This window comes from Scylla paramamosain, chromosome 18 (assembly GCF_035594125.1).
Source record: "Scylla paramamosain isolate STU-SP2022 chromosome 18, ASM3559412v1, whole genome shotgun sequence".
Lineage (NCBI taxonomy): Eukaryota > Metazoa > Arthropoda > Malacostraca > Decapoda > Portunidae > Scylla > Scylla paramamosain.
The window spans coordinates 18182150-18203407 of NC_087168.1; the positions used below are offsets into that span (position 1 = coordinate 18182150).

The window sequence follows — 21258 nt, forward strand, 5'->3', positions numbered from 1 at the left end:
ACGCCGTAACAGGAGGGAAAAAAAAAAGAAGAAAATGGGAAAATAAACGAAGAAGAGTCGGTAAATAAACGGATGCCACCATAGAAGAGAGGAAGTGGCCAAGAACAGGCGCTATAGCAAAAGGAGGATAAAACTGAGGAAGAAGGAACATAGGTGAAGGAAAGAAAGTACTAGATAAAGAGAAGGTACAAGAGAAGAGGCATGGTCAAAAAACAGGCGGATTAAAGTGAAAAAGGAAGAAAATAAATAAGGAGGAGGAGGAGGAGAGGGTAACTAGTAGTGTAACCAGAGAATTGAGGGTATGGGTAACAAGAGGACTATATAGTGCTGTAGCGGAGGGAAGGTAAAAGTGAGAAAGGAGGAAAAATAGGAGAGGAAGGGGACACAGTAGCTAAGTAGGGCAACCAGAGAAGAGAAGGTGTGGGCTGAGAGTGGAGGGAACAAGCCCCGACACACTACTCCAGTTCCCCTCATCAGAACTTACACTCGGCTTCTCAGTCTTTCCACAAACTTGGTGTACTTTCTTGTGTGAGTCTGTGTGTTCGTCTGTTCAACCTTTACTTTCATGGCTTGTTTTTTCTACTCTTCTTCTTTCACCGTTCGTCCTCCATCTTGACAATTATTATCATGTACAACTCAATTTCTTGCCTTTTCTCTTCCCTTCCTCCTCCTCCTCCTCCTCCTCCTCCTCCTCCTCCTCCTCCTCCTCCTCCTCCTTGTTATATTTACCTCAATTCACTTACTTCTGCTTCTCTGAACTTGCTAACTACATGTCTTCCATTTTTCAACATTTTTCATATACTCTCACCCTTATTCTGTCCACCTCTCACAAGTACAAGAGTTAACCAGTACCTTCACTCTTCGCTCTCTTTCATTGGTCGACTTGTAAACTCTCTGCCTGTTCCTGTTGTTGTTCCTTCCTTCGACTTGAGCTGGTTCAGGAAAGGAGTATCAAGATGTCTTTGGGACTAAATTGGCAAACTTCTTAGAAACTTTCTGTAACTACGTAGGTTTCTGGGAGTGGAAAAATTAGTGGGCCTTTTCAACCCTTTTTTTTTTTCGGTTTCCCTGGCCAGCCCTCTTGACACTTATTTATATTTTTATTTGTATTTGTATTTGTTTACTTGTATGTATCTCGTTCTATTTAGTTACTTATGTTACTTATGTTTATCTATTTTTTTTTTTTCCTTGTAACAGTATGAATCTCGTATCTCTCTAATTCAGCTTACCTAGTTTTTTTTTTTCCTTTTATTTTGAATTTTTATATACCAAGCCACGTTTATCAAGTATTTACTTTGATTTAACAGTTATATTTTTCTAACTGAATTTTCCTAGCCCTATTTACATAGTTATTTTTACCTTACATTTACCTACTGTTACTTATCTAGTTGTTGATACCTCGTTAAAATCTACCTTGCTACATTTTCCTGCTTGTACTTACTCACACACCCACGCACGCATCTCTTATTTACCAGTGGAAGTTTGAAGCTATCCATCAGATTTAAGAGACATCGCCATATCAGTATTTCATCCATAAGAGATATATTGTTGCCGTATCGTTACCTCCCAAAAGCGTGTAGATTTACCTGCAGCCATTCGTTCAGCGCGTCGTAACGTAAATAAACTCTTCATATCTCGTGGGTGAACTCAGAACTTTATGGCAGCTAAACACTCCCGACCACGCAGACAGCTGGGAAATGAGATATGTGGTGCATAATATTTCGCTCCGGGGAAAAGAGGGGGGAAAAAAAAAGTCACTCCTCTCTGATGTGAAATTATATAGTTACTCCCCTTTATTCCCTTGATGCATTAGCTGTGAGTGTTGGAATACTTAGTAACACGATGCAGCTTGAGTTACCTTGGTTAAAAGTTAATGTAAATGAAAAAAAAAAATGTCTGAGTGTTGCTAAAATCGTAAAGCTTCTCTGATGTGAAATTATTATATAGTCTCTCCCCTTTACTTACTCCCTTTATGCTGTGTATGTTGGAATGGTTAGCAAGACGATATAGCTTGAGTTTACTTGGTTAAAAGTTGATGTAGATGAAAAAATGGCTAGGTAACTGATGTGAAATTATCATATAGCTATCCCCCTTTATTTACTGCCTTTGTGCATTAGTTTTAAGTGGTCAGATGCAATACTTAGCAACACACCTTGAGTTAAGTGGCTGTTGTGATATATAACTCTTCCTTTTACTCCTATCATGCATTAGTTTTGAGTGTTGAAATAGAGTACTTATCAACACGAAATACCTTGAGTTGTTTTGGTTAAAAAAGTAAATATAGATGAAAAAATGCCTGACGAAATGGCTGATGCAAAACTACCACATTACTGTCTTTATGCATTACTTCAAAGTGGTGAAATTGAATATTTAGGTGCATTTCTCCTCCTGATTCTGTGTTTCTCCCTGCCTTCGACTTGAAAGCTGCTTAAAAGAGTATCAAGACGCCTCTGGGGAGAAATTTGCCTTCCTCTCGTATCTGCTGTTCATGTATTTATTCTTTATTCTTAACGGTATCACGAACGAGCTTTTTAGTATTTTTTTTTTATTTTATTTTGTATTGTAATTTTTTTTCTTTTTTTCCTCTGGTCGGTTCCCGTAATACATGGAAAAAACACAACATAACTTATCGTTGATTCTCAATGAAAGGTTGACGTAGGAAAGGAAAACAAAACTTCCAAACTTTAAATAGACGATGTGGAACTATAAACTCCTTTCCTTACTCCTTTACTGGAATAATAAGACGTGACACCAAATACCTTGCGTTGTCTTGGTGAGAAGTTGACGCAGACGGCGAAGAAGAAAACGTACCGTGAATCTAAAGGGGACTTATAGATAGGAGAAACTCTATACCACCTCTTCCAGGCTGACCATTTTTAAAAGGTGAAATAGAATTGGTAGTTGAAATATTCCACACCTTACGATCACTTATCGGGAAGACGTTGACAAAGACGGAACAGAAGTAAGATAACCCTGTGAAATAGAATACAGTAATGAACAACAAATTAGCTTTCTCAGACAGCTACCACGTGACATTCTGTGGGCCAGGCTGTCTCGTTGTACTGAGTTGAGATACTATATAGCTAACCATCGAGGAAAGGTTAACGAACGAGGACAATAAAAGAAAAAGCTGGTGACAGAATACCTAGTCCAAATTATTACATATCTCACCATCAGTTCTCGGGAAAAGGTTCACAGTGACAGATTGTAAGACATTAGTTTCCCTAACTTAAGTGGCCAACGTGAAATGATCTGCCACCCATCCCGATTGACTCCACGGAACAGTTCTGAGTGCTAGAATGGAACACTTAGTTAGTTAGTGTTAAGTTGCGTTAGTGAAACATTGACGCGTGATTTTATACGTAAAGCCTTATAGTAAACTTCATGGTGGAAAGCCGACAGAGACGAACTTAAAAAAAAAAAAAAAAACAAGGTACGGCTTTAATATTTCCAGCCCAGTTTACAATCAGGTTAAAAGACTGGTTGTTATTTAATGAAGAAGAAATCGCACTGTGGAAAATTAACAAAAGACACGAATTTTAACAACAACCAAAACGCGACTTCATTATTTTTCCAGCCCAGTTTACATTCGATTTAAAAAAGAAATGAAGGTAAGTAGCTTTTATGCATTCCACGATCACTCCTATTGGGTATAAAGAAAACGAGATGAGTGAGTGAATGGAGCCTACCTGGCTGGCTTGTGTTATCAAGGAATATGGATCAGAGGCGCCCACCGCACCGCGCCACGTCTCTCCTCCTCGCCAGTATTGGCCAACCCTGTGCAGCATTGTGTGGCGGCGCGGGAGAGACGCTCGTTATGTAAGCAGGAAGAAAGGCACAGATTGAGCAACACTGACATTGACTATTCAGGAAGCATACATTCTCTCTCTCTCTCTCTCTCTCTCTCTCTCTCTCTCTCTCTCTCTCTCTCTCTCTCTCTCTCTCTCTCTCTCTCTCTCTCTGTTGTAATGAGAAATACAAGGAAAGCGCTAAAACAATGAAGTGTAGACAATAAGAAAAAATAAGAAAAAATAAAGACATCATAATTAGACATGACGGAATTATTTTTCCTCATCAATATTAAATTTCACAGCTCCATCAAATCATTACATATTACTCGTTTTCCTTCCATTGTTCACTAATTATAAAGAGAGCGATGCTTGAAAAACTCTCTCTCTCTCTCTCTCTCTCTCTCTCTCTCTCTCTCTCTCTCTCTCTCTCTCTCTCTCTCTCTCTCTCTCTCTCTCTCTCTCTCTCTCTCTCTATCTATCTATCTATCTATCTATCTATCTATCTATCTATCTATCTATTTCCTACAATATTTTCAGTCCTTCCTTACAAAATTCTGCAAAATGTTCGTTTCCTCGTTTTCTTTGAGTCACTAAACAGCGGAGGCTCATCATGATAGTCAGGGAGGAGCAGTGAGGGAGGAAGGAACGCCAGGGGGTCTTATTGCCTCGTCTCCCCCACCTGCTGCTTCAATCCCAAGCCCCGCGGACCTGGAATCTGTGCTATTATTCTTATTTTGGTCTATTTCGTGAGTGTCCTGTGGGGGTGGTGGTGCTGGTGGTGCTGATCTGTAGGTGGGAGTTTGGATGGATGTGTGTGTTTAAGTAGAAATTGACAGTGAGATGGCTAGATCGATAGATAATTAGATAAACAGATATATTGGTAGATAGATAGGTAGGTAGATAGATAGAGCGTTGGCGTGGTGAGGTCTGGGTGTGAGTTTGGATGTGTGTGGGTGTTTAAGAAGGGAAAGGTAGATAGGTATATAAGTAAATATATATATAGAGAGAGGTAGATTAGGTTAGATTTTATTATCCACAAAAATGCAAAGACTAAACAAGACATAATGAGAACAGTTTAGGTTACTGTTCATTTAAAAGTCATAAGAAGAACATAAATAAACTGATAAAGACAGAAACACACACGTATACACACACAGAGAAGCAGACAAACAGACAAGGACAAACACGTTGATTATCACACATACCAGCAGGCAGACAGACAGACATTTTAGCATTTTAGCAGAATTAATGAAGGTCTTTTTATTTCCTGGCAGAATATTGCATCAAGGAGTCCCATCAGAAATTTTCTTTCCTTAAATCACATTAAAGAGGCGGAGAGAAAAATCACTTCACACTTTTAATCCCCACCACCACCAAGACTAGAAATCCTCGTAATATTTCATTAATTCTCCATCAGAGGGCGTCGTTATCCAGTCTGAGAGAGTCTGTTGAGCTGTTTTACGTCCCACGCGGTAATCGCACCCCCAGTGAGCGCTGCAGAAGGCAGAAGAATAAAAAAGAAAAAAAAGAGAGAGAGAGAGACGGTGGATTGAGTGTCTGTTATGGCGATCCAGGGTGACTTGATGGCGCTGAGAGCCAGGCGAGGGTTGGTAAGCACTGCCAGCTCAGAATATTAATTTGTTCATTACCTCAAACATACATTAAGTTGTCGTGAAGAAATGCATTCCAGTATTCCTAAACCCAGGTCGTGATTGCGGGTTGTTCTCGTGCCACTGCCGTAATACTCTGATACTGCGGTGAAATGGTGACGCAGTGCTGGTCTGTGTCTCAAATAACCTGATGAAATGGTGAAGCAATGCTGGTCTGTGCCTCAAATCCAACTCGTAATTGGGTTTTTTGTTATTGGTGTATAAACTTTTACGTCCGGCAGATATAGATGGATAGATAGATAGATAGATAGATAGAAACATATATACAGTTAGTCAGGGAGACAAACATACAAAGACAAACAATGGCTTTTTTTCATTTTTTTTTTTTTTTTTTTTTTTTTTACCACAACAGGTAATACACACCTGCTGCTGCGGTTTAATACTCCCAGGCAGGTGTGTACATATGGGGGTGAGGGGACACTGAAAATTTGCTTTTGACTCTCACCTTGTTCTCTGTCTGTTTCCTCTTGAACCACAATAACACACAGCTGCTGTCTGCGCTCAACATATTCTCCTATTCGGACTGCATTACAAGAACCATAAACACCACTGTCATCACATTGTAGTATATTTCCCTGATGATGGCCAAGAATCACACAGCCTCGGAGTGCCTGTCAGGTAATGAGGGAGCTATAGATGTCCCCATGCCATCTGTCCTCTAGATCATGATTTGACATGTTCTGATGCTTCGTGTATTAATTTGTGCAACATTAATAACCTCAGATCTAATAATGAATCTGGAACATCAACCTATTTCATCTCTAAGCCTCAGATTCTATCCATCACTGAAACCCAGGTGTCTGAAACCATTGACAGCATATAAACAAGTAGATTGAAGGAAACTCTACGGGGAAATTCACCGTAGTCCACAAACACAGACATAGTGCAGTGGTGAAATATTTTGCCTCGGTGTTGGTCTTACCTCCCCTGCTTATAACAGGCTGAAATTTGTAGGGATTTCTAATGGTTTCCTTTCGTACCTCACTAACACAGAGAGATGCTGCTATTCGGACAAAACTTCTAAATATTCACATCACACTGCAAACATTAATTGATAGGTTAACAAGCATTCTGCACCATCAGTTTATGGCTTTTATTTCATTGTATCTTTCTCACTTTAACGCTTCCAGTAACTGACAAGCAAGAAGCGTGACGCACACTGCATTGTCCCCACATAACACTAAAACACACTCGCACATATCGAAATATTCCCCCCGTGTTGATATACTGAATCCCAGTAACTTAATTTATTTTATTACAACCTGGCGCTGTCAAAAACCTCAACAAGCACAGGGTTCGGGAAGTTAGGAACATTACAGCCTTTCCTTCCCTGACACACATTCATCTTGTTGATTTATGAAGTCCCAGTAACTTCTTTCCTTCTATTACAACCTGATGACAAAGAACCCACAATCACAACCATCGGGTAGTTACACAGATTGCAGCTTTTTCTTCCTTGACATTCATCGCACATTTGTTGATTTATGGAGTGCCAGTGATCAATGACTTCTCTCCCTCTATCACAACCTGATGTCAAAGAACTCTCAAGCACAGGCACTGGAACGTTAGGTAGATTACAGCCTTTCCTTCCTTGATACTCCTCTATTCATATACCAGTACATAACAACTTAGCTAGTTCATCCAGTCACTTATAGCTGGGTAGAGGGACTGGCATTGTTGATTTGTAAAGTCTCAGTAACTTCTTTCCTGCTATCACAACCCGGCGCTGTCAAGAAACTCAAAAGCGTTGCCACTTGGAAGTTAGGCAGATTACAACTTTTCCTTCCTTGACGTACATTCATCGCACGTTTGACTCACTTAGCGTCCAATTGGCGATAACGAGGGAGCATTGTACGGAATGTTGCCTCCCGTTGTTGTGCGCCTCTTCACTTGGTAGCAAACTTTTCCCACCTTTTCTCCTGGGGCCGCTGTTGTCCCCGCCACGCCTCCTGGACACTTTAAGAGCCGCTGTCAGTTGTTATTTCAAATTTATGTCTGTATTGAAACTCGTATTCTGAAACGCTTTGCTCTCTCACCCTGACTATTTTCAAAGGCCACAGAGATGATTAGGTGGGTTCTTGAGTGTGTTTCTTTTAATAATGTAGATATCTTGTTAATTTGTCACTAGAACCATAACTAGAACCTTGAAAACTCGACAGATATATAGACAGACGGAAAGACAGACAAAAAACAATAATGGATTAAGTTAATACGACAAAAAAAGAAAAAAAGATAGATAAACGACGTAAATAAATAAATGGATAAATATTGAGAGTGGTCTGTTTGATTTGTTCATTCATTAGTTCATTGACTCATTCGTTCTTTCATTCATTGACTCGTTCATTTGTTCGTTTATTCATTCATTCATTCATTCATTCATTCATTCATCTGCTCATACATCGATAGATAGACAAGTTAACTGATTCATCCATCCACTTATAAATACGTAAATACACTGACAAATAAACAGACAGATGAATAGATGCATAGATACACAAACAGCAATACAAATAAGACGGGAAAATTGATTGGTTCATCAGTAGCCAGGTAAACATAGATGAAAAGTAGTTAGCTAAAGAATTAGATATAAAGCAAAAGTGAACTGATTGAAATGTGAAAATGTGATAAGGGAAAGAGCTGGTGGCTTTTAGTGCAAGTGTGTGTGTGTGTGTGTGTGTGTGTGTGTGTGTGTGTGCCAAGAGCATGAAATTACCGTGAATTAAGGCCAGTTTGTCAATCAGCTGTTTACACACACACACACATACACACACACACACACAGACACATTACTTAGCAAAGCACTCTTATTTTCGTCTCAGAAGTCTTCCCACATTATCTTCATTATCACCTTCATATATTTTCCTCATTGTCCCTGTCATCACCATTTTCATCCCTAATTTATCTAAATGTGTGTGACTTTCTTCTTTTCACTCGCGCGACCCATATTTTCTCTCCCGTAATGGCTCTATTCCAAGCGCTGTTCATCTTGTTCTACTTCTCTGTACTTTTTATAGCATTGAGGTTAAGCTAGCTACACTCGTATATCGTAAGAACTAAAAATTTCATATACTGTTGATTGTTTGTCTGGAAGCTTATTCTCAAACACTGGCTTCCTATTTCATTACTTTTAACAGTCTCTCGTCGAGGTTATTGATGTTTTCAGGAGTGTTTTCAGGTTTCTAATGATAGGATTCGGCTCATTTTAACAAGTTTTAGAGAAAGTTATTGGAGTCGTCAATGGTTATTGGAGTCGTCAATTTTCAGAGATGTTTCCAGGATTCCAGTTTAGTCTAACAAAGATTCAGTGGGAGAAACACCTCTTGTGGACCCGACTGTACATCACTGTTGCCTCTGAACACAGTCTGAGAGAACAAAGCGTTTGAGAATATTGCCCTTATTAGGACACCATTTCATGACGTAGTGAAGCCATTATTATGAACACCAAAAAAGAATACCACGATATAGAAAACGGAGAAAAGAAAACCAGACCTTACAGATGGACAAAAACAAAGAAAGACAAATAGCAGAGATCAAGAAACAGGGAGACTTCGGGACAAGGAAATATACCGTGAGATACTTTGATCTATAGCGAGGCGGGTACCTGTTGATCTACAAACCCTTATCAGTGACCCACGCATGAGAGAACAGGAAAGAAACAGAGAAACGGAGAGAGACAAATAGAAAATAGCCTTGGATCTAAACACGCCTCGCTTTGTTTCCTTGATGTAGGACACGTGGAACTCAATCAAAACAAAGAAGATGACGTCGGAGTTCAATATTATGAAAGAAACAAAGAAACAGAGAAGGATAAAGCAAAAAAAATGACTGGATCTAAACACGCCTCGCTTCGTTTGATGTTGGACACGTGCAATGCGATAAAAAAAACATAAATAAAATAAGGAAAGAAGCAGGGAAAGACAAACAGAAAAATTACTTTATCTAAACATGCCTCGCTACATTTCCTGCCATTAGAATCTTGAACCCTCACCACTGGAATAACTCCAATAACTTCTACAAAAGCCAGTCAAACGAACAGAACCCTTACCAGTAACCTACACGTGAGAGAACAGGAAAAAAAAAAAAAAAGAAGAAAAAATGGAGAAACGAAGAGAAAGAGTGAGAGAAACTAACAGAAAACGACTTTGTATCTAAACACGCTTTGCTTCCTCTCCTTGATGCTGGACACGAGGAATTAGATCAAAACATAGAAGGTGACGTGGGAGTCCAAAATAAGGTATATCAGGTATGACAGGACGGCTTACCTGAACGTCGCACCCACTCAGCCAGGAACGAGCGGGAAGGAGAGGGACAAAAAAAAGAGGAGACTGAGGGTAATGAAGGCTGGGAGGGAGGGAAGAATATGAATGAAAAATGTAGCTGGTGGGAATGAGGGATTATGGAAGGAAGGGAAAAGTGGTGGAAGAAATGTAAGTAGGAAAAGGAGGAGGAGAAATGGGATGTAAAGGAAGTCAGAGAGAGAGAGAGAGAGAGAGAGAGAGAAAGAGGAGGCAGACAGATAGACAGACAGACAGCTAAACAGACAAATAGACAAAGAGATGGGCAGACGAACAAGCATGCAGGCAAACATAGACAGACAGATGGACAGACGGGAAAACAAAGACATAGACGCCGGTAAACAATCAGACAGACAAACAAACGAAAAGGAATAACTAACAGATTAATCAAAGGCAGTAACAAGCTACACAGAGACCTCGACACTAGCAGATAGACAGACAGACAGACGAACGAACAAACATGGACGAAAAGCGGAAAAAAAAAAAAAAACGTAGCTACCTTTCCACTTCATAGTCAGGAGGTTCTTGTATTTTCACGCCACGTTGAGTTGAATAAAAAAGATAGATAAATAAAGTAAATATGGCGACCTTTCCACTTCCTACTCTAAAACTCCGAATCTTCCCGTCACGTTGAATTAAATAAAGATTAAGTAAACTATGGCGATCTTTCCACCTCATAGTCGAGAAGTCGTTGTGTTTTCCGTCATGAGGAGTTTAAAAAAGTATATAGATGGATAGATAAGATGAAATAGATATGGCGAACCTTCCACTCTATAATAAAAAAAAAAGTCTGCATCTTGACGTTATACTGAGTTAGATAAATGAATAAGTAAAATAGATGAAGTATGGCGCCCTTTCCACTCTTTAGCCTGTATCTTCACGCCACGCTGACGTAGTAAAAAATATATAATCCGGGAGTGGAGGAGGCGGTGATCTGCAGCATGCTTGACGGGCAGCGGCTCTGCTACACCCACTGCTGTTCACTCCACAAGCCTGGGACGCGAGGCAAACCTTTCACTTTCCACTGCTGTTCCCCCGCTTACTTTTATGCCTTAATTCTTTGGGTAGCCTTACTGTTTTGTTTATCCCTTACATATCAGTTAATTTTGGCTTTACTTAGCAAGCTTGGAACGTGAAGGAAATCTTTAATTTTTCACTGTTGTTCTTCCTCCTTCACCTTAATTCCTTGACGCTATTGTTTTATTCATCCTTTACATGTCTTTTAAAAATATCTTCATAAAATCCAATCTTCCTCAAATTATTACCAGATTTTTTTTTTTCTAAACAAAATGCTATGAAGTTACTATTGTAACAATTAAGACACTCGTGTGAGGGAAATGTTTCACTACTCAAGGTTGAAGCTTCACGGTTATTCCGGAGTAGTGTGGATATTCTTGGATAACTTAATCAGTCCTCGGTGTAAACAAAGCTGTACTATTCCTCATCAGTAATTCAGAGCAAAGTAGGGTCACCACAAGTAAACACACTAAAGTCACGCCTGTCTGTATTATCGGTGACGTGTTCTCTCTTGGCCATGATAACTGCAATAAAGATTTTATACTAACGGTGCTGAAGTGAGATCTTTTAAGAAAATATCCACTGAAACCTTCACTGGAAAACTACGAGTGTCATATACATACGTAGATACTATCCTCCTTGTAAAAATTTGTCAGAGGTACTAGAAGCATCAAACGAGGCCACACTGAATACGTTGTAAGACAGAATTCCTTTCGGCCTTTGAGTTCGTCTAGTTTCATACGTCTATACTTTTAAAAATTTACTGACACAGGTTTTGGGACTTGGTTCTGCACTGATAAATCGTAACCACTGGCTCAAGAGAGAGATTTCAAGACATTTGTAATTTGAATAACCCTTTTGGCTCTATTCACTAGGGACTGGCACCTTAGTGGACCTTTTTTTTCTATCTTTTGTAGCCTTTGGCCTGAGTCTCACTAACATAAAAAACAAAAGCTTACCACACTTGAAATTCACATTAAAACTGTTGTAGTGAATCACCAAGGGAAAGAGTTTCCAATATACCTCCTCCTTTTAACTTTGACAGTCAGGCTTGAGATTATTACCTCACCGGAGCAGCCCTGGACGACTTTACTGAGCAGAAATGAAACTGCATGCACAGAAAGATTTAAAACATTCTCACAGTGATGTCCTTTGAGATTACACTCAGACTTGCGCCTGACAATTTTATAAACCCTCATGAGAAGCTATAGCAGTCAGAGAGGACTGAAACCAGTAACCAGCCACAGGAAAGAAACATTATGGTTCAGGTGCATTTTACACGTGTCCTTGTGAGAGTTTCTGAGATACTTAAGGCTCAAGGTGGTAAGCGAGGAAGCGATCCCTGTGTATACGTCTTATGTTTTCTTCATTCAAGGGATTAGAGAAAGTGGAGAGGTTTATCCATACTGAGGCGATGGACAAAGCCGCCTGTTGAGGATTAGCGCCTGAGGAAAGGAGAACATTGACCGGTAGATGGATAGGACTGTTTTTTGACGGACATGGAGACTTACTTACAGCGAGAGATGAACCGGGCACCTTTTGACTAGGACCTGAGGTTGTTCTTGACCGACAGAGGGACTGAAGAATTTTAGGCAAGTGGACTGAAGATCGATATATGAACTTGACATTTTTTGACAGACATGAGATTGTTTTAGATCGATAGATGGACCGAAGACTATTAAACTGATAGATGGACCGAAGACTTTTAGATCGAGAGATGGACTAAAAACTTCTTGCATCTAAAGCGCTCTTATTTGCTTTGTATCATTAAAATGGAGTAAAAAGAAAAAAAAAGCAAGGATGGGAAGAGAAAATGAAGAATGGGTTTCCAAAGCACTTTCATTCGACTTTTTACATTTAACAGGGAAAGAAAACGGAGCGAGGAGAGAAGAATGGGTGTCTATAGCGCTGATATTTAATTTATATCATTGAAACGGATGTAGAACACGGGGATAGGGAGAGAAAAAGAAGAATAGGCACCCAAAGCACTCATTTCACTTGTTGCATTGAAGCAGAAGAAAACACTGCTTCGTACCATTAAAAGAGAGGAAGAAAACGTGGGTGGGGAAAGAGAAGAATCGGTATAACCCATTGTTTTGTTACATTATTAAACACTGGAAGAAAGTGAAGACGTTATGAGATAGAAAGGAGAGTGGGTGTCCAAATAGCTCGTATTTAATTTAGTATATCATTAAAATACATGAAGAAAACGAGTGTGGGTGGGAAAAGGAAATGACGAGTGGGTGTCAAAAGCACTCGTATTTAATTTACTACATGTACACACTGAAAGAAAACGGAGTATCATCAAAACAAAAGACGAAAACAAATGGGAGAAGAGAAAAAGAGGAGTCGGTATCCAAAAGACTTGCATTCGACTTGTTACCTTTAATTACTGGAAGAAAAACGAGGTCAGCATTCGAGAGCGACATAGAAAGAAGACCCGCGCGGTGCAGTGAGTGGAAGAAAGGATGTAATTGTTGTCCTGTCACCGGGAAGGACCATCACAGGTGACCGGCCAAAGCACGCTCTCATTACCTTCATACCTGTGGCACCTTATTATGACTGCCTTCTTTATTACTTTTACTTCAGATGCACTTATTCCGTATTATGTAAAGTGGTTTTATTACTATTATTGTTATTATTATTATTATTATTATTATTATTATTATTATCATTATTATTATTATTTTAGTGTCATTGGTGTTTTTGTGATGTAGGATAATGTTGTCTCTCTGTCTCTCTATTTCTGTCTTTGTTTTTCTGTGTATCTTTCTGTCTATTTTGTCTGTCTATCTGTCTTTACTTATCTGTGTTCCTGTCTGTTTGCCTCTGTGTCTCTATATTTTGTTTGTCTACCTGCAAAATTCTCTCTCTCTCTCTCTCTCTCTCTCTCTCTCTCTCTCTCTCTCTCTCTCTCTCTCTCTCTCTCTCTCTCTCTCTCTCTCTCTCTCTCTCTCTCTCTCTCTCTCTCTCTCTCTCTCTCTCTCTCTCTCTCTCTCTCTCTCTCTCTCGTCTCCTCCCCTCCCCTCCCCTTTCTCTCCTTCCCTCTTCCCATTTCTCCCTCATCTCTCACCTGCCTCTTTCCCCCCTCACCTCTTCACTCACCTCTCCTCTTTCTCCCCCCTCACAGCTCCCGGCATCCTCACCATAAGGATTCCTCCTCGGGACGTGCGGGGTCCTGTCGTGAGCCCTGCAGAGATCGGTAAGTCAATAAACGCCCACCTGATTTCCTGGCGATGTCATGCACACCTGAGCGAATCTAGCATGTATAGCGGAGATGTACAGAAGATTTTTTTGGAATTTGTATGAGTGAAAGGTGAAAATTATATGTGTTAACCCTTTCACTTCTATTTGGCACCCCTTTCCTTAATTACCAATCATCAGTCTGAGGCATCTTTTCTTGTTCTACAGCCACCTTCAAACCCTGAACTGGCTAGAAATTGCAAAATCTATTCTTTTTTATGCCCCTTCTTTCTTGTAGATGCTTATGAAGATCCCATACATTGCTTTCAGTGGTATCTAGTAGTGTTTAGTAGTCTAGTAGTGTTCAGCATGTGTCTTGCCTACTTTCACCTCTGCTAGTGGAAGATTTATAGAGAAATTTATTGGTTGTAGGAGAGAAGGTGGAAGTCAGTGCTTGCTTTAAATATTTTTACCTTGCTAATGGAGACTGATAGAGGTTTTTTTTGTGCTTTTTTTTTAAGGAACATGGAATTCAGTATGTCTTGAGTATTTTCACCTCCGCTAGTGGAAGATTTATAGAGAAATGCACCGGTTTGTAGGAGAGAAAGTGGAAATCATTATGTGCTTAACGACTTTTATCTTGGTAACGGAGATTTATTGAGGACTATGGATCTGTGGGACTGAAGGTAGAAATCAGGATGTCTTACGCATTTCCGCCGTGCTAAAAGGATAATTTAAGGAGGTATGTGTGGTTTTCTAGGAATTTGTGGGTTTTGTAGGCGAGAAGATAATAAGAAAAGAAATTGTTTGATATAATGACCTGATACTTGAATTTTCGCCACTTTTATTTTATTTTATTTATTTATTTTTTTCATTCGTATTGTCTCCACTTATGACTACTAGTTATTGTTCCCTTATTATTTCTCAAGTTGTGGTCTGTTCCCATAAGAAACCTGCCAGAGGAAAAGCAAGGATAGAAAGAGAGTCTCGTTTTATATTCATAGAAGGAACCTCGTATTTTTCCTTTCAGTTTTGTTTTCTTTCTTTCTTTTTTTTTTTTGTTTTTTTTTTTTTTGTGCGTGTGCGTGTGCGTGTGTGTGTGCGTGTGCGCGCGTTCCTGTAAACTGATCCACGAGAGAAAAGCGAGTGATAGGAAACGAAGAAATAAAATGAGACGACTCCACACTCTTAATGGAAATTCTCTCTCTCTCTCTCTCTCTCTCTCTCTCTCTCTCTCTCTCTCTCTCTCTCTCTCTCTCTCTCTCTCTCTCTCTCTCTCTCTCTCTCTCTCTTAAAAATACATATACATTACTACGCATATACAAATGCACACACACACACACACACACACACACACACACACACACACACACACAGAGAGAGAGAGAGAGAGAGAGAGAGAGAGAGAGAGAGAGAGAGAGAGAGAGAGAGAGAGAGAGAGAGAGAGAGAGAGAGAGATTGTATGTGTGTGTGCGTGTGTCCATATACCATCAATACATCCCCCGCTCTTTCAAGTAAAGTTTCCCTACACGAGCATTCCACCCTCAAGACGCACCATAATTACCAGGATTACGTTAGGTTGAGTTAGTTAGGTTAGGGAAAATTTATTACAAGGGGGAATAATTTTGCTGGGAATTTTCATGGAGGTATCTTCGTGTGTGCATTTCGCGTTAGTGGAATTTACATAGAAGCATTTGTGTGTGTGTGTGTGTGTGTGTGTGTGTGTGTGTGTGTAGGTGGGTAGGTAGGTGTGTAGGAGGAGAGAAAATTGTATTGAAACTTACGTGTGTGTGTGTAGGAGTGTGTGTGCGTGCGTGGGAGCTGTGTGTGTGTGTGTGTGTGTGTGTGTGTGTGTGTGTGTGTGTGTGTGTGTGTGTGTGCGTGTGTGTGTGTGTGTGTGTGTGTGTGTGTGTGTGTGTGTGTGTGTGTGTGTGTGTGTGTTGCGGGGGTTGGTTTTGATCATTTTTTCCTTTTTTCTTTCTTTCTTTTTTTTTTTCCTCTTTCTCTCAATATTTTCCTCTTTTGTCGTGTGGTAATTTGTGTTTCCTTGGTTTTATGGGGAAATCTCTTTGATGTTGCAGATTTTTCTCCTGTACTTTTTATTATTGTTATTAGTGTTATCGTTGTTATTAGTATTTTTGTTGTTGCCTTTATTATTGAACCTCCCTAGAATGCGCTTCATCATTAACCTGCCAAAAAAAAATGTAATCTCAATTAAAACATTAAAGAAATCAACGAGAAAGGCAATTACACGCAGATTAACTCAACTTTCCCATACTTCATTATTATTTACTTATATATTTACTTATTTTCCTTATTTTAATTAATGTTTCAAATCAAACCCAATCCAATCAAATACTACAATATCTGACAGCCATCTCCCTACTGTGTATCCAAAACCGAACTTAAATTTAACACAAGTAGACCAAAGCTTAAATTTACAGAAGTTTTCTCTCCTTTAGCTACTCGTGAACTGGCTTGTCTCTTTCTATTGCATAAGAACGTAAGAAAATAAGGGAAGACCTATTAATACCCAAACAGGTCTTTTTACTTTAACATAAGAAGATAAGGAAGACTCACATTGAAACCCATTAATGCCCAAACTGGTCTCCTCATTGTAACATAAGAAAATAAGGGAAGATTCAGTATTGAGGCCCATTAATACCCAAACTGGTCTCCTTACTGTAAATCGTTCCTCTCTCCGTTCAGTTCAATAGTGTACCTTGAAGGAATGACACACGCCAGAGGAGAGAGAGTAAAAGGGAGACATTTACCTATTCATTGTTGGAATTGACGTATGGCCAAGGAACACCGTCACTTCTGTCACCTCTCGGCCTCTCTCAGTGCTGGATGTGTGTTAATTGTGATGTTGTTCTTACTAATGAGGGAAGTAGTCCAGAGTTCCAACTTGCTGGGTGTTCTATGTCCTAGTTTGATATTGTCTGGGTAGTGTCTCTGTATCTGTCTCTGTCTGTCTGTCTGTCTGTCTGTTTTATTGTTTATCAGTCTAGTTCTCTATCCGTCTATCACTTTTTATCCCTCTCTTTGTGTATGTCTGTTAACTTATCTACCTGTATATCTGTTTGTCTACCTATTTCTACTGATCTAGCTTTCGATCTGTTTATCTATCTTTTGTATCTGTCTGGCTGTCTGTCAATCAGTCAGTCTATCATCTATTTATCTACTTATCTATGTATATTTATGCATGTATTTATGTATGTATGCCTGTCTATCTATTCATCTATGTATCTCTCTACCTTCAGGGTCTTCGTATGAGTTTCCTTCCTATCGAGAAAACCTTTTAGACACGCAGAAGTATTCCCCGTCAGAACTTGACGCGGTGGACGGTGAGTAAAAACCTACGAGTATAATAATAGTAATAGTAATAGTAATAATAATAACAAGTAGAAAAACCAGAAAAAAAAAATAATAATAATCTCTCTCTCTCTCTCTCTCTCTCTTCCCACCCCCACAACACACACACACACACACACACACAGCCCCGTACCTGCGTCCCGTCTCGTACTGGGAAGGCCAAAGCTGGAATAACTACAAGGAATCCTCTGCTGAGTCTGGTGAGCGAGTCTTGCTGGGATTACCTTTTAGAATTGTATAATAGTGCTGCTTCTGTGTTAGTAGAATGGTGGTGGTGGTGGTGGTGGTGGTGGTGGTGGTTATTATTGCTGCTACTACTGTGATACTTCTGTTATTATTGCAGTAGTAGTAGTAGTAGTTGTTGTTGTAGTTGTTGTTGTTGTTGTTGTTGTTGTTGTTGTTGTTGTTGTTGTTGTTGTTGTTGTTGTTGTTGTTGTTCTTGCTGCTGCTTTTGTTGCTGGTGTTGTTAATGTCATTATTATTATTATTATTATTATTATTATTATTATTATTATTGTTGTTATTGTTGTTGTTGTTGTTGTTGTTGTTATTGTTGTTGTTGTTATTGTTGTTCTTGTTGTTGTTCTTTTTATTGTTTTTACTTTTCCTCCTCCTCCTCCTCCTCCTCCTCCTCCTCCTCCTTCCTAATCCTCCTTCTCTCGTGTCCACCTAACTACCATCTTATCCTTCTTTACTTGGTACTCAATATAGAACTACCATCTTATCCTTCTTTCCTTGGTACTCAATATAGAACTACCATCTTATCCTTCTTTACTTGGTACTCAATATAGAAAAATAAGAACACACAACTCCCCTTTTATCATCCAATACAGTTAATATTTTTCCTCCATTTTCCCCTATTTACGAGTATATCTCTTACTTTGTCCTTTTGTGTAATCCCATAATTCCTTGCCTGCACTTTTGCTTTTGTTCTTGTTACGGCGAGGAGAAAGACAAATGTTAACTTCTACCCATAATTCAGTACAATTTAACATTTTTTCTTCCCATTTTCCTTACATAACTCTTACTTTCTTTGCACCTTGTGTCACCTCAACTCCTAGCGTAACCTTCCTGCCTGCACTTTTGATTTTACCCTTGTTATGTAAAAGAGAGAGCTAAAAAAAAAATAATAATAATAACTTCCCATAAAATCCAGTACAGTGAACACAATTCCTCCCATTTTCCTTCTTCTGTAGTTCTTACTTTCTTCGTATCCTCTTGTAAACCCCATACCACCTAAAGACTTCCATTAGATCCCCTCTTAATCTCCGCCTAAGGAATGTAAACTTAAAAGCTCATAACTCTCTTAACCTCCCTGCCTGCACTACCTCACGGGCGGCGGGGCAGCACCCTCTGATGGCCTCTTTAGTCGTGCCCCTGCATGTGTTTTCAAAGGCAACCCACAGCAGTCCCTCATTAAAAGCATCCACGGGAGCTGCGCAGTCTGGCAAGGGGGGTCGTGTGTGTGTGTGTGTGTGTGTGTGTGTGTGTGTATATCATGTACTAGATATGGTTTGTTTTGTTTAATGTCTTAAGTTTCTTTTCGCTCCTTTTTTTCTTTCAGGCTCTTTGTTTCTCTTTCTCTTTTTGTCAATATGTTTATCTCTCTATCTGTCTGTTTTTTTTTACCTACCTACCTATCTACTGTCTATCTACCTACTTATCAACTAATTTATCTATCCCTCTATCAGCATACCCATCTCTCCCCCTCTACTTACTAACCCTGCTCTCTCTCTCTCTCTCTCTCCTTCCCCACAGAACTACCGTCTGAGTATTACGGCAACGCTCTCAGTCCTCGCAACAAGAAGTGGTGGAATGGTGAGTCTGCCCCGTGAGTGTGTTGGCTGTGGTGGTGGTGGTGGTGGTGGTGTTTCGTGCATGGGTGTTGTTGTGTACCGTCTATCATTACCACAGTGTTTGCTTTTATCATTATCAGCATCATCATCATTAGTAGTAGTAGTAGTAGTAGTAGTTGAAGTTATGACTGGCTTTTTTTTGGTGTTGTTGTTGTTATCATTGCACATCACCCACATTACCACAGCGTTGCCCTCTTCACAGTGTACTTCATCACCATCATCATTACGTAATAGGAGGAGGAAGAGGAGGAGTTGTGATTGATTTTTCTGTTTAAATTATAGTTATTTTTAAAGGTATATTTCCATTTTCATCATCATTACCGTCGTTGCCAGCACCATTATCATTTTACTGCATGAATTGTCTTGCCATGGCTCAGTTCTTCGTTGTGTCTGCTTATTTTTGTAGGAATGGTAGTAATAGTAGTAGTAGCGCAGGTGGTAGTAGTAGTAGTAGTAGTAGTAGTAGTAGTAGTAGTAGTAGTACTTGTTGTTGTTGTTGTTGTATCATCTTTATTATACCAGTAGAGTATAGACACGATACTTTTTTTCTATTTTCATTCTTTCTCTCCCGTGCTCTCTTGGTGTTCTGCGAATGCTGATCGATCAAAAACTCTAGCATGGCTGTCAGTTTTCAGTGTCTTTATGCCGTCATCGCTGCTGGTGCCGTTGTTGTTGTTGTTGTTGTTGTTGTCGTCGGTGTCGTCGTCTTTGCCGTTGTTGTTTTTTTTTTTCATATTATCAGTAAAATATCACAGTACTTTTTACAAGAGCTTTTTTTGTTGTTGTTTTTGTTGATGTCATCGTCACTGCCGCTGTTTTCTCATATTACTAGTAAGATGTCGCATTCCTTCCTACAAGAGTTTTATTTACTCTTTGGTGAGGAGTGTAAAGAGAGCCTCTTTATAAATACGGGAGCATGTTTAAGGATATTGGGTAATGCAGCGTTCCTCTTGTAGATCAGTGGAACGCGGGCGAGGCAGGCAGTGCGATGATCGGTCTGCGGCGGAAGAGGACAACGTTCGGTGACATAAGGCAAAGGTGTTGCACGGACGGCTGTTACGCGTCGGAACTACAGTCCCTCTGTGCGTAAACCAGAGCCTCGCGCAGTGCAGTGTAGCATGTACATGAAATACAAAGCAGCAAGCCATATTGAAGACTTCTATTATTATATATATTTTGTTTCGAGTACGATCAAACTCAGAAATGCCCACGAATGTTACTATCTTGCCCCGATACAAACACCACAACAACACAACAACACCACCACCACCACCACTCCCTCACGTCGCGTCGACACATCATACCCAGGAATACTCACCTCGACCGCAGCGACGTCAGGTGAACAGATCTGCAAGGCTGACAATACAACTAACTCCATTCCAACAGCAAGGTGACCGTCAAGGTGTGAGTCAGGACACCCACGCGAGCCTCAACACCACTCAGCTCGTGCCCATTGACTCTCTCTCTTTCTTTAAGTTAACTGAGGCTGTTTAAATGGACGTCTCTATTCCTGACTTTCTTCCTCTATATTCTGATTTATTTGAGTTCCCGGTGATTCGATGCTGTTCTCTTCCTATATTCTCGTTCAGGATCTGTGTGACCTTCCGGTACGCAGCACTCATTGATTCCGTGTATTTTATTCTGGCTTGAAAATAAAACAAAAATACATGTGAAGGATTTTTTTCTTTGCCATTTTTGGTGTCTGTCAGGCATTGCTGTGGAAGTGTGTGGCCAGCTGTGCTATGCCTTAGCTCCTGCTGGGATGTAGTAAGGTGGTCCACAAAACGATCCCTTTTCACCAGGGGCAGACGGGGCTCAGAGTTTGAATGTGTGTGTGTGAGTGTGTGGTGCTTTGTCTGAGCTACAAAGTGTGGGATTGTCGGCCTGGCGTATAAATAGGTAGACGTCTGAGAAACATGAACCAGGGAAAGAAAGATTCACTAGAGGTGTGAAGCACGAATGAACTTGGAACTACTGAAATGAGAGAGTGAGGTCTAAAGTACAAATTAGAGAGGGAATATTAAAGTGACGCAGTGAGTGAGTTCATTGGGCGTTAACTAAAGGTGTGTAG

The 21258-nt window shown here is 39.9% G+C and overlaps 1 protein-coding gene across 2 annotated transcripts in view; it reads left to right on the plus strand.

Moving 5' to 3' along the window:
• Positions 1 to 20861, plus strand: part of LOC135109226 (uncharacterized) — a 40443-nt gene extending 19582 nt beyond the window's left edge. Inside the window, exons 4-8 of one of the 2 annotated variants that reach the window (XM_064020444.1) lie at positions 13904 to 13975; positions 17220 to 17303; positions 17457 to 17531; positions 19090 to 19149; positions 20144 to 20861. In XM_064020444.1, the coding sequence (XP_063876514.1) occupies positions 13904 to 13975; positions 17220 to 17303; positions 17457 to 17531; positions 19090 to 19149; positions 20144 to 20277 (425 nt within the window). In that variant the 3' untranslated portion in view covers positions 20278 to 20861. The remainder of the gene's footprint in view (positions 1 to 13903; positions 13976 to 17219; positions 17304 to 17456; positions 17532 to 19089; positions 19150 to 20143) is intronic. The other variant, XM_064020445.1, reaches the window with a different exon arrangement.
• Positions 20862 to 21258: the final 397 nt, after the last annotated feature.